Source organism: Mirounga leonina, unplaced genomic scaffold (genome assembly GCF_011800145.1).
Source record: "Mirounga leonina isolate KUSES-001 unplaced genomic scaffold, KU_Mleo_1.0 Mir_96, whole genome shotgun sequence".
Lineage (NCBI taxonomy): Eukaryota > Metazoa > Chordata > Mammalia > Carnivora > Phocidae > Mirounga > Mirounga leonina.
The window spans coordinates 7,240,574-7,254,277 of record NW_023270871.1 but is presented as its reverse complement, the minus strand read 5'-3'; the positions used below and the strand labels follow the sequence as shown (position 1 = coordinate 7,254,277).

The 13,704-nt window shown below is 39.6% G+C and overlaps 1 protein-coding gene and 1 pseudogene across 3 annotated transcripts in view; one reads left to right on the top strand and one right to left on the bottom strand.

The window, feature by feature from the left end:
* Nucleotides 1-617: 617 nt before the first annotated feature.
* Nucleotides 618-13,704, bottom strand: part of LOC118006412 (growth hormone receptor) — a 257,995-nt gene continuing 244,908 nt past the window's right edge. For all 3 annotated transcript variants that reach the window (XM_034999068.1, XM_034999066.1, XM_034999067.1), the window contains exons 7-10: nt 12,688-12,853; nt 8,759-8,849; nt 3,976-4,045; nt 618-3,652 (exon numbers count right to left, since the gene is read on the bottom strand). In XM_034999068.1, coding sequence (XP_034854959.1) covers nt 2,681-3,652; nt 3,976-4,045; nt 8,759-8,849; nt 12,688-12,853 — 1,299 coding nt within the window. In that variant the 3' untranslated portion in view covers nt 618-2,680. The remainder of the gene's footprint in view (nt 3,653-3,975; nt 4,046-8,758; nt 8,850-12,687; nt 12,854-13,704) is intronic.
* Nucleotides 13,188-13,704, top strand: part of LOC118006435 — a 1,256-nt pseudogene continuing 739 nt past the window's right edge.

Below are 13,704 nucleotides of genomic sequence, written 5' to 3'. Positions count from 1 at the left end.
AAAATCTTTAAAAAAAATAAAAAATAAATAAGAAAAATAAAATCATTCTAGAGGGCGCCTGGGTGGCTCAGTTGGTTAAGCGACTGCCTTCGGCTCAGGTCATGATCCTGGAGTCCCGGGATCGAGTCCCGCATCGGGCTCCCTGCTCGGCAGGGAGTCTGCTTCTCCCTCTGACCCTCCTCCCTCTCATGCTCTCTGTCTCTCATTCTCTCTCTCGCAAATAAATAAAATCTTTAAGAAAAAATTAAAAAAAAAAAAAAAGACAACGCTCGATTTAGGTAATGTGTTTTCCTCCTCATGGCCCCCGCTCCCCCATGTCACGCAAGCCACGACACATCCACAACATGGCTCTAAGAGCCTCCGCCCGTGGGGTGTTGCAGCCTGAGGAGAAGGCACAGTCCAGGCAAGCCAGAATAATATTTTTGAGCTGGGCTCCTGTTGCCTCAGAAAAGAGAGGTAGGGAGCTGCCAGCACATCGCAAAAATCTCCACATCCCCTGCCAATGTGCTGAAGCCAATCGTGCCGAGCCCCCCTTCCAGTGAGAACTGAAGGGTCTGCGGTCTGGTTGAGGGCGCCTTTCATGTGGGTGCTTGACAGCAGAAGCATGCCACGACGAATCCAAGAAAATAAATTTATTAAACTTTTAAGGAAAAAAATCCACAGACATAAGGAAAGTTAAATATAAACTGCAGGACACAACTAGTCATACTAGTGAATAATGGCTTGTGTGGCCAGCAAAGTACCAAAATGACATTCTGAGACTGATTGAGGTATTTAGCTATTTTTGGCTATAGAAATTGTTGTCAGCCTATTGTGAAATAGTAAGATAGTTTTCCCAAGCACACAGTTTTAAGTTGAATTAGGTTCTACATTGATGAAATTGCATATGAAACTAAATTATGTAGCTCTTAGAGAAAACCATAGCAGCAAGGTAGCAGAAAACCTATTAAACACTTATTACAAAGTAACATGTTGAACTTGGAACACCCAGTTCTAGCTTTTCACTGTCCTTCCTGCAAGAAAGAGGGAATTTAAAATTACCAACCATTAAGCCTGTTTCCTAAAAAGGTCTGAGCTAAATGGCAAATACTATTTAAGTTACAGCTAACTTTAAAGTTTCATTAAATGTAAAAAAAAAAAAATACTTAAAGTGAGAAGCATTCTTCAGTGAGATGAGATTCTTCTCCTTTGACAAACCTTTTGGGGAGCAATCCCAACGCTCCTAAGAATGGTGCTGAGGTTACTAAGGGATTGAACAATAATTTATACATCATTTCAGGCCCCTTCTCTTCCTTCTGACTACCCGCTTTGAGGCCAAGCCACTCAGAGGGGAAATAAAAAATGAGGAGACTTCTTCGTTTGCTACTTTAAATAAACCCGAGAAAGGGTTTGGTGAGGAAGAAAGTTTCCGCTATGGGTTTAAGAAAAATTTGACTTCTCTGTGGGGATTTAAAATCTTGTTCCTTCTGTTTCTTGTTACCAGGACGAGTGGGTATATGTCTGGCTATCGGCTGGGAAACAAAAACCTATTTCTTGAACTTTTCATTCCATGATCTGGTTGAACTTCGCTTCGACCTACTTCAACTTACCAAATGCTTCTTGTACTTTATTCCCTTCTTCGGTAACCATGTAATAAAATCAAGTCATGTCTGAAGAGATGCTACTGCAGAGCTTCTGGGGTCTACCTCTCATGATCATCATGTCCGCACTAAAAACTCCCTCCCCATACAACAGGAGCACCCAAGCAGCCTGCCCACCGGGCCTGGCTATCCTTTCCACCTCTCCTACTGTGGAGCTCTCTGACATGAACCAAAATTCAGGTAAGAAAGAGTTTTTTGTCTGACTGTTTCGGTTCACGACAAGTTGACCTGTGCATCCATCTGAAAGTTTTTTTCAATTAACAAATATTTGAAAAAAAAATTTTAAATAAGATGAGCGTGTTCCAGTAATGCAGGTAACTACAATCATTTTAGAACTGTTTAAGGAGTTTGGGGAGGTATAAAAAGGGCCTGGTAAAAAACTAACCTGCTTATTTGTTTTTCTTTAGGTATACTGACCAAGCAGCAAACCAGCTTTAGACTGTAGTCGCTACATTCTTTAGACGGGTCTGCATGAACTACAGTACACAGCGTGTAGTGTGATACAAAATAGCCGTGCTTGAAGTGTAAATTATTAAAAATATCTTTATAAATTTTATGTCAAAATAAATGTTTTACATATCCAAACTATTTTTTGCCTTCCTACCTATAATTTTAGTTCCCAATTATTTAAAAAAAAAAAAATAGCCTGTGCTCTGATTTGCATTCCATTTTCCTGAACTGCAAAAGCCACCTGATTTTTCGCTTTTTCAAAAAGCATGATTTACTATACATTAAAAACAGCCATTCAATGCTTAGTATCACAAAATTAACACCCACATTAACAAGACAATCAGTGCCACTAAACAGTCTTTGAGACAATTCTTTAAAATATTTACAATTCACAATAGGAATATCTATCTGCTTAGGCCTCCTTCTTCTTTTTTTTTTTAATATTCTGTTTCAACAATTCAGGAAAAGGCATTTAGAATCCACCCCCTCATCGCCCCCAGAAAGGTTTAAACATCGTTTTGGTTTAAGCACTCAGGCCCTAGCCAACTCTTCACCATTAAATACGTAGCTTGTGGGAAATCCAAGCAAGGCTACGGCATGATTTTGTTCAGTTGGTCTGTGCTCACGTAGCCACATGATGAGAGAAACTCTTTGTCGGGCAAGGGCAAGGCAGTCGCATTGAGCACGAGGCCCCGTGGAGACTGAACGATGTGAATGGAGGTGTAGTCCGGGACGGGGATCCCCGAGCTCGGAGCCCGCTCTGCGGTCCCAGACCGGCCAGCGGTAGTGGTAAGGCTTTCTGTGGTGATGTACATGTCTTCCTGGTTAAAGCTTGGCTCTACACGCGATTCAACCTCGGCGTGAGGGGCCACAGTGATGCACTTTTTGGCATCGGCCTCGCAGAAGTAGGCGCTGTCCATGATGAAGTTTGCTTGGCAGAGTGAGACCACTTCCGGAGGCCTGTCACACGGGGATATCCCTGCCTTATTCTTTTGGCCTGGGGAAAGGACCACACTCCCGGCTGGAGTGATGTCGCTTACCTGGGCATAAAAGTCGATGTTTGCCAGTGAACTCGGGTTGCTCAGCTGAGGATGGGCAGCTTGATGAGTTGACTCAGTTCCACTAATCACAAGTGGTCTTGGTTTGTTTTCCTTTGCCAGGATAACACTGGGCTGCTGAGTGGTAGGGGCAGTATCAGTGGAAGGTAAGTTATTTTGATTCTTCTGGTCAAGGCACAAGAGATCTACTTCCCCTTTTAACCTCTGTGGCTGAGGAACCTCTGACGTACCATCACACACATCACTGGCATTGAAATCAGTCTCCAGAATGTCAGGCTCATAACAGCTGGTACGTCCAGAGTCATCATCCTTTGCCCCAAGGATGTTAAGTGATTTCTCATGGTCGTTGCTGAGAAGTCTGTCTGTGTCTGATCCTTCAGTCTTTTCATCTGTGTCATCAATATCCAATTCAATGAATTCAACCCAAGAGTCATCGTTGTAGAATTCAGGTTTATAGTTGTCATGAATGGCTAAGATTGTGTTCACCTCTTCTAATTTTCCTTCCTAGAAAGCAGAAAGAAAATGAAATCTATGAAAAGAAACTCACAATGATTAAAGGATTTGACAACACTCAGAGACTAAAATTGTGGTTACAATAAGATCAATAGTAACAAAACCATATAATAAAAAACACATTAGTATAGAACTTTTAAATATACAAGACATTCTCCTAATTTTAAGATACGTTATTTTGAAACATTTTTCTCCAGAGGGGTTAAAAAATGGAACATGATACATATAGCTTGCAAAAGCTCTCAACAGAAGACAAAGGTCTTTAGGTAGCATTTGATTAGTGTTATCCATCATGTAGATAATTTATTAAGTACCTTGAGGAGATCTGGATCAATTCCTTTAATCTTTGGAACTGGAACTGGGGGAAGAATCAGCATCTTAATCCTTGAAAACAAATGAAATTTTGGTTTGACATATCTGCAAAATTATACATTCTCTTATTTCAAAAGATAGGAATAAAATATTGGTGGCACTATTACTTATTCCAAATATTCTGGTGCTCCATATATGTGGAGTATGAGAAAGAAAATATTAAATAGTAAATGATAAGGAAAAACTATAGAAGAAAAAAAACCAAAAATCAACAAAAAAAAAGCCCTCACGTGAAGTCAATTTAAATAAAACATGGTTTCCTAAAATCTTTTTTCCCTTACGTCTTTATTGAAAGCCAGCATTAGTATTTGGGAATGAGAAATTTGATTCCATCTAAGGCCAATTTCCATTTCGTCTATAAGAATGGTAATTTTAATGTACATCTCGTCAGTAATTTGCAGAGAAGAGAAAGAAAGAAAAAAGAAAGAAAGAAAGAAAGAAAGAAAGAAAGAAAGAAAGAAAGAATAAGAAAGAAAGAAAGAAAAGCCAATTCACATGAAGTCAAAATTATTTGCACCCTCAAAAAAGGATGAACTGAGCTAAGTTTGCACCGTATGGCTCATGTTAATTATAAAATTATCTAAGATGACCTCATAAACCAGTTGTCATTGCAGGGTTCATTACATTTGGGAAAGACTAAATTAGAACTAAGTGCATCTATGATGCACTTAAAATTTCTGTTCTAAATATTTAAATTATTATTTTTTAAAGATTTTATTTATTTATTTGACACAGAGAGAGAGAACACAAGCAGGGGGGGAGTGGCAAGCAGAGGGAGAGGGAGAAACAGACTCCCTGCTGAGCAGAGAGCCTGCTGTGGGGTTTGATCCCAGGACCCTGGGATCATGACCTGAGCCGAAGGCAGACGCTTAACCAACTGAGGCACCCAGGCGCCCCTTTAAATTATTTTTTGACCATAATTCATTTCAATGTCTATTCTGCCTGTCTTGCACTTTATCATATCCCTAGTACTTGGAACAATTCCTGGCACGTAGGGTATTCAATAAACACTTCTTGAATAAATCTGAATACTTCACTTACCTAGTTCGTTAATAGTCTAACTAGAATTTATGTCTTAAAATTAACATTGTAGCTCTGGAAAAAAGCTCAGAGATTAGCTATTCCAGTCAACTCATTGATTGTTTTTAAAAAACCCTACCACTCAGAGATGCCACTGTCGGGCAGCGATGATAAACTGGCTTTCGGGACATTAGCTGATATTCCACTTAATGTGAATAGACAGTCTAGTCTATTCAATAGGGAACCCATTCTCTGAATATTTCTATCTGCCTTTTTACCTAACCAAGGAATAAGCCAAATTCTGTTTTTTAAATTGCTGTAAGTAGCTCTCCACTAAGTTTACTTAGTGGGGCAAGTGTTAAAACAAATTTGTACCAATGAATAGAAGATATAGGAAAAACACAAATTATTAATGATAACTGCTACCATTTTTTTGAATGCCTCTGATAACCCAGACTCCATAAGATATATTTTGCATTAACCTGTGGGCTGGCAAAAGATGGCCTGAAGGCCAAATCTGGTCTGCTCTCTGTTTTTGTAAACAAAGTTTTCTTGGAACATAGTCCTACTCATTAGTTTACACATTGTTACGACTGCTTTCAAGCCATGGTGGCAGAGCTGAGGAGCTGTGACCGAGACTGCATGGCCCCAGAAGCCTAAAAATTTACTCTCTGGCCCTTTAATATAACAAGTTTGTCAACCATACACCACACACTTAATTCTTATAACTAGTAGGGAGGCAGGTAACATTATCGGCGGAAAGGTTTAGAGATTTAAGGAATGTATTCAAATCACACACTAATTTTTGGCACAGCTGGGCTCAAATCCAAAGAACCTAACTCCAAACCCCAGGCCCTTTGCCCTCTGTCATCCTGCTGTGTTATTCTAAATGAATATTTTAAATGTCAAAAACATAGAAAAATGCAACACAATTGTAATGACAGGAAGCAAAGATTCCCGAACGTCTGATGCTTGACTTTGTTATGTGTGCCTCTTGCTTTTGCAGAGGATGATGCATTTAGGCACATGCTAGGTATCTGGGCGTTACGGTGGGCTTCCTGCCAGGGTGATGGGCCCCGCAGCCTTCAGGGCCCAAGCGGGTCACACAAATGAATGAAGCAGGCCTGTTGCAAAGTCATCCCGAATGGAATGGTTGGTCCTCTGTTTCAGCACAGGTTGCCATGCAACTGAGTTTCACTAGATCTCTCAGTTGGTAAAGATCCCCCTGGAAATCTGGATTTTTGTGTGGAAATTCCCTAGCGTGTAAACATTTTGTAGCAAGTCCATATAACATAAATTTATGACACATTAGGATCTAGCAGGCTGAGTCTGGCTTTTGGGTGGCCAGTTTGCCACTTCTGTTTTAGGCCGAGCCAGTTCTTTCTTTCCTGGTTAGTGACAGCTCAAAGGCTGGGATGTCGTATGGTGGCAATGACTGAAAATAGAATACGGATAACCTGGCACGAAACTCTGTGACTCCGCTATCATTTTATTCAAATCCAAATTACATTATAAATCTTGCTACAGCTGATTCTTAATGATCTGGAAAGGGAAAAGTGGCACATACTCAACACTTCAAACAACAGGCAGGACCTGAAGCCCTTTCGAGCCCTAACGTTCTGGGGAAGGCTGACGTAAGTATCTTGTTCTTTGGAGGATCATTTTAATGATTAGAACTTCGTGTTCTTTCCACACCTGCTGACAACTATTTTCTCCCATTTCCTACTCTCACTGGAACATGGAAACTGAGACCATGACAAGGGTTTTTATTGGCAAATGGAAGAACAAAACTAATTCTTTTCTACAAAGAACTTAATTTAGTACAGGAAATTTGAGAGTACAATAAAGATTTCAGAACAATTTTACAACTCAGTAATTCTGACTAAGCGTCAAAGTTAAGAACTTCATTATCCTTAGGGAACACTCTTTTATACACAGGTTAAGATATTTTCTTTAAAATCCTTTTTGTTGAGTGAATTATTTTTTCTTTGAAATATTGTTAGCTAATATAATTAAACAACGTAGCAAATTTACCTGGCCTTCACAATGACTCAAAATTGACAGCTAATGTTAAGAGTGAATTACTTTATATACATAGTGGGTCTATCTACTGTGGTTACATGTAAATTAGCCCATCAACTGTACAGATCAATACATTCAAATTAATCAACAATTTGGCTCCTCTGTTGTTGGCATTACTTAAATACATAAATTACTTAAGAGTCTATAAATGTGTTTACTATTTTTACCCCGAACAACTGAAACTGTATTTTCTTGCCTTATAATACTTGTGCTTATAAAAGATTGTTGCTAAAAAGCTGGATGCAGGGGCGCCTGGGTGGCTCAGTTGGTTAAGCAACGGCCTTCTGCTCAGGTCATGATCCCAGGGTCCTGGGATTGAGCCCCGAGTCGGGCTCCCTTCTCATCAGGGAGCCTGCTTCTCCCTCTCCCTCTGCCTGCCCTTCCCCCTGCTTGTGCTCTCTCTCTCTGTCAAATAAATAAATAAATAAATAAAATCTTTAAAATAAAATAAAATAAGCAGCTAGATGCAAAATGAAATTCTGCAGAATGAATTTTGCTTTCCCATTGGTTTACATTACAGAACTGGAGATGCAACTCTAATTAAAAAGCTTTTGCAATGTATTCACATAGATCCTGTTTTGATTTGCAGATGCCTCTTGGCTTCAGCTGAAGAAAGTGTCTACAATTCTAGGTAGGGTGACCCACCATCTTGGTTTGTCTGGAACTGAGGAGTTTTCCAGGACACAGGACTTTCAGTGCTCAAACCAGGAAAGTTCCAGGCAAACTGGGAGTGTTAGTCACCCTTGTTCTAGGAGAAGGGGCAGGATGAACCCATGGGACTTGAAAAATACTCTAAATATAAAAAATTTGCAGTTGGTACCGGTAACTTTTCCTATATTTTGTATTACAATTTCCTGTAGTCTGTGTGGAATTTCCTTCAGGAAGAAAAATAGAGTGATAACTCATACAGCTCAGGGAAATTTAAGGTCATATACTCCAACATGCTTTTATTACCCATGAGAACATGCAGCCCAGAGAGGTTAAGGGACTCAAACAAGATCAAACAGCAGTGGCAGAATAACTGGGACCTGAGTCTTGGGACACCAAAAGAATACAGAAGAGAATCTCTTTAAACTTAGAATTTTAGCTGTGTTTACAAATGTGGGTTATTTGTAATAATTTAAATAAAATTTAATAATTTCAATAAAACCCAGATTTACTTGAAAACACCATCCTATGAAGTCTAAAATGGTTTTATTAGATTGAATTATCTAGGTGGCTTTCGTTTGCCACTTACATTTGCTTGTCTATTAGAACTGTGTCCAACTTAGCTAAAGGTTCAGTGCCATCTCGTTGTCCTAGAATGAATGGGCCAGTTCCTTTAGGACTTAGAAGAGATCAAGGGGCAGCTCTGAGATGACAGTTTTGTGCCGATCACAAGGTGTGTGGCCACTAGCCTCAGCCTCCTAATGTCCTATACAACTTCCCAGATAGAACAGACACCCAGGAATTCTCTATGATGAACACAACAAAGTGGTAAATGTATAACTAGTGATAACATTTTACTGCATTAATTAAAATTTTCACTCATGATTTGCAAAGGAAATATCAAATAACAAGTGGAAACACATTTGAAAATCTGAACCCTGGCAAAAACATCTAAATAGACTTTTTCACACCTACCTTTGCTGTTTAGAAAATATGAATAAAAATAATATCATCGTTAGCCCAAATATTCCAAAGATAATAATTAGGAACCATGGAAACTGGAAATCTGAAACACACAAGAATATTATCTCACTCATAGAATTAGGAATAGCTGACGTTTACATTTCACTTTCTTTTTTTCACATAAAAAATATTTCTTAATTTGTATTCATCTAGTAAAGTCAGTGATTTCTCTTGATAACAGAATGTAATGATGTAGGAATATTTTCTGTTTCATGAACGTTTCTGTCCACTTCTTCAAATTTTTTCACATGTGAAAAAAAAACCAAAATGAAGAAAAAGCAAACAGTTTAAGCACAATCCATGTTTATATAAAAAGTCCACAACAACTGTTTTAAGCACCTTATGTGTTCAGGATGTATCATTAGAGATTCAGCTCTAGAAAAAAATGCTGTTTGTCAATTTACTACTTTACCCAAATGATGTCCACTTGGTCCTTCCTTCCCTCCCTCTTTCCCTCCCTTTCCGTTCCCTTCCCTTCCTCCTCTCCTCATATCCCCTTCTCTCCTTTCCCTTCCCCTCCCCTCCACTCTTCTTTCCTTCCTTCCTTCCTCCCTCCCTCCCTCCCTCCCTCCCTTCCCTCCCTCCCTCCCTCTCTATCTATCTATCTATCTATCTATCTATCTATCTATCTATCTATCTATCATCTATCTATCATCTATCTATCTTACGTATGGTAATAATTTTTTATCCTCCAGACTAAGGATCCATCAAAAGGATGGGGGCAGAGTTCTATTTTTGAATCATGACTGAAACTTCTTAGACATGCAGACATATATTTTACAGCTTACAAAATATCCTTTGATAGAAATAGATCACTACTGGGACTCCTATCTTCTACTTGGTAGCAGAATTGGGGCAATCTGTTCATAAAACTTCAATTTCATTTCTTAAGACCAAGTGCCTACCAGCTGTCTGCAGTAAGTTCCCAGTGTTCTCCACTTTTTAACTGAAATATAGTTGATGAACAGTGTTCTATTAGTTTCAAGTGTACAACATAGGGATTCAACAATTTTATACATTATCCAGTGCTCACCATGATAACTGTAGTTACCACCTGTCACCATGCAACGTTATTATGATATCATTGTCTACATTCCCTATGCTGTAATTTTCATCCCTGTGACTTATTTATTTTGTAACTGGAAGTCTGTACCTCTTAATTCCCTTCATCTATTTCACCTGTCCTCTCACATGTCCTCCCTTCTGGCAACCATCAGTTTGTTTTCTGTATTTATGAGTCTGTTTCTGTTTTGCTTTGTTGTTCATTTATTTTGGTTTTTTAGATTACACATATAAATGAAATCATAGGGTATTTGTCTTTCTCTGTGCTACTTATTTCACTTAGCATAATACCCTCTAGCTTCATCTATGTTGTTGTGAATGTGAGATTTCATCCTTATTATGGCTAATATTCCATAATGGATAAAGAAGATGTGATCTATCTATCTATCTCCCATGCTCATTGCAGTATTATTTATAACAGCCAAGATATAGAAGCAGCCTAAATGTCCATCAGTAGGTGAATGGATAAAATTGGGGTTTTCTTTTTCTTTTTTTAAAGATTTTATTTATTTGAGAGAGAGACCACAAGAGGGGGTGGGGTCAGAGAGAGAACCGGGCTCCCTGCTGCGGGACTCGATCCCAGGACTCTGGGATCATGACCTGAGCTGAAGACAGTTGCTTAACCAACTGAGCCACCCAGGCACCCATTTTTTTTTTTTTTAAGATTTTATTTATTTATTTGAAACAGAGAGAGAGAGGTGGGGAAGGGCAGAGGGAGAGGGAGAGGTAGACTCCCTGCTGATCAAGGACCTGGATGCAGGGCTCCATCCCAGGACCCCGAGATCATGACCTGAGCTGAAGGCAGACATTTCACCAACTGAGCCACCCAGGCACCCCCAAATTGGTGTTTTCATTGGGTAAATACCCAATAGTAGAGTTACTGGATTCTATGGTATTTCTATTTTTAACTCATTGGAGTTACTGGATTGTATGGCATTTCTATTTTTAACACTCCATTTTTTTTTTTTTAAGATTTTATTTATTTATTTGACAGAGAGAGACAGCAAGAGAGGGAACACAAGCAGGGGGAGTGGGAGAGGGAGAAGCAGGCTTCCCGCCAAGCAGGGAGCCCGATGCGGGGCTCGATCCCAGACCCTGGGATCATGACCTGAGCCGAAGGCAGACGCTTAACGACTGAGCCACCCAGGCGCCCCAACACTCCATGTTTTAATACTCTATTCTTAAGACTCCATACTGCTTTCCCGAGTGGCTGCTCGAATTTACCTTCCCACCAAGAGTGCAGGAGGGTTCCCTTTACTCCACCTCTTCATCAGGGTTATCTGTTTTACATGAAAAGACAGGTGGAATTTACTTGAATGTTGCTTTATTAAAAGTAGGATTTTACGTTGTAATATTCCTTTGTTATATTTATTTTCTTATTCAGTTATTAAAATCCCCAAGGGAGATATGATGGCTATTACAAAGAATTAGTGGAGGAGAGAATGCCATTTTGTATCTTGTGATACCTGTAAGTTTATATCAATACCATATTCAGGAACATAACAAAGCTAGAACTTCATTTTTTTTTTAAACATGGAAGGAAGAACCAGTTAAAAGATCTATGCTTAATTGAATTAAATGGCATCACAATCAGCTTCAAGGGTGTGTGGCAAATGTAATTTTATTTTTTTACTTTTTATTTTATTAGTATTTTTAAAAGATTTTATTTGAGAGAGAGAGAGAGAGAGAGAGCACAAGCAGGGGGAGGGGCAGAGGGAGAAGGAGAAGCAGACTCTCCTGAGCAGGAGGCCCGATGAGGCGCTTGATCCCAGGACCCTGAGATTACGACCTGAGCCAAAGACAGACGCTTAACCGACTGAGCCACCCAGGCACCCTGCAAATGTACCTTTTAAATCAGAATTTCATTGTATCAAATATTGTTTAAAAGAACAAGCCTGTTAACTAGAGCTTAGAAAAAACGGTGCTACAGGCATTTTCATTTAAGCACTCTCTAGTATCATGGGTTCTATCTGTAGCATCATCAATGCAGAAAGAGAAATTTAATTTCTCCATAGCTTGTGACTGTTTCATCAGCAAGCCTCAGCTCCTCATACATAGCCCTGTAAACTTTCTGTGCTTCACTGTAGAAGCACCACAGCTAATACCCGTGTGGGAGTGATAATTTTATATATTTACTGTTCATTGTTAAGCAGACTTCTTTATTTCTGTCTCTGAATTCTTTTATTCTGAATTCATAGATCTCATTTCTTTGAACTTGAATTATCTTTGTATTTTTCTTATATAGGATCTTCAAATACTCCATGTCATTCTGCACGTGACTAGCATGCTACTTATTAAGCCTGTCTCCAGATAAAAGCCATATCTAACCTTTCTAAAGCCAATAAGCAGCTGCCATTGACTACCTACGCGGACACAATATTAGGCTTTCTCTTAGATGTTACATATCCATCCATCCATATGGATCCAGTATTTCTTCACTATGCATTTGAAAAGCATTTTTTTTCTGACTATAAATGCAAAACAAACTCATTATAGAAATCTTTAGAAATATAGAAATGTATAAAGGAAAAAATCATCTGAAATTCTGATATCCAGAGAGAGCCCCCATTGATACCTTAATGCATCTTCCCCTCTCTAACTTACATCTACCCCCGGACATCTCCTGAATTGAATCATCACAGACTAAGTTCTCCTTCTACTTTTGTAATGAATAATATCTGTTAAAAAGAGTGACCTTGAGGTCTCTCACCCTGACATTTGATGCTAATGGATCATGATCTGAACAACACCCTGACAATGGAGGCAATGTATTACTCTATTAACAAAAGCCATGTTGGCTGCCATTTTAAATCTTTTACCTTCTTCACATGCAAATGGGCTCATTTGAGGAAGTGCCACATAGAGCACCTCACTGAACTCGCCATATTTTTCAGAATTTCGTTGTCTGGATCTCACACGCACTTCATATTCTTTATCCAGTCTCAACGAGTACACTGGAACTGATGTTGACAATACAGGGTCCATCTTTCAAGACAAAACATAAAACTGATCAGTTAGTGAGACAACAACTCGAGGCAATAAACTCTATTAAGGTGTTTCTACATTTGTATTCAAAATGAATTTCTGTAAAGTAGATAATATTTTAAAATGCACTTGGGGGGGGTGTTGGGTGTTGGTCACAGTCAGCGCGGCTCGCTCACTGGCCTGGGCACTGTGGTGGCATGATCTAGCAGAAAGATGGCTGCCATTGCCTATTTGATTTTTCTTTCTGTGGCAAGACTGTCACGGAGCCTGGATATTTCAGGAAATCCAGTATCAAAATCGACTGCAGAAGAAAGGACCTAACGGACCAGTAACAATGGAAGAAATCGAGAAAGTTATCCAAAAACTACCATCCTCCCAAACACCAGGCCCAGTTGGTGTTACAGGTTAAAAATATCCTTCATGAAGAAGAAAGCTCTTAAGCCACATGGTGGATTCAGAAGCTCCTGGAAAGAGGTTGCCCAGCCTAACATCTTCTTCTTTTTTTTTTTTTTTTTAAAGATTTTATTTATTTATTCATGAGAGACAGAGAGAGAGAGAGAGGCAGAGGGAGAAGCAGGCTCCCAAGGAGCAGGGAGCCCGATGCGGGACTCGATCCCAGGACCCTGGGATCATGACCTAAGCCGAAGACAGACGCTTAACCATCTGAGCCACCCAGGCGCCCCAGCCTAACATCTTCAAAACAAGGTCTATCACCTCCTGTTGCAAATGTTGGTGGAATGACGCATTACGTCTGCGGCTGCTGTGCGGCTTTCAACGACGCGGCACTCCCATTTCCCACTCGGGAGGTGCCCTTTGGCAACAGCTGTCCGGAATCAAAACCTGGGACGCAG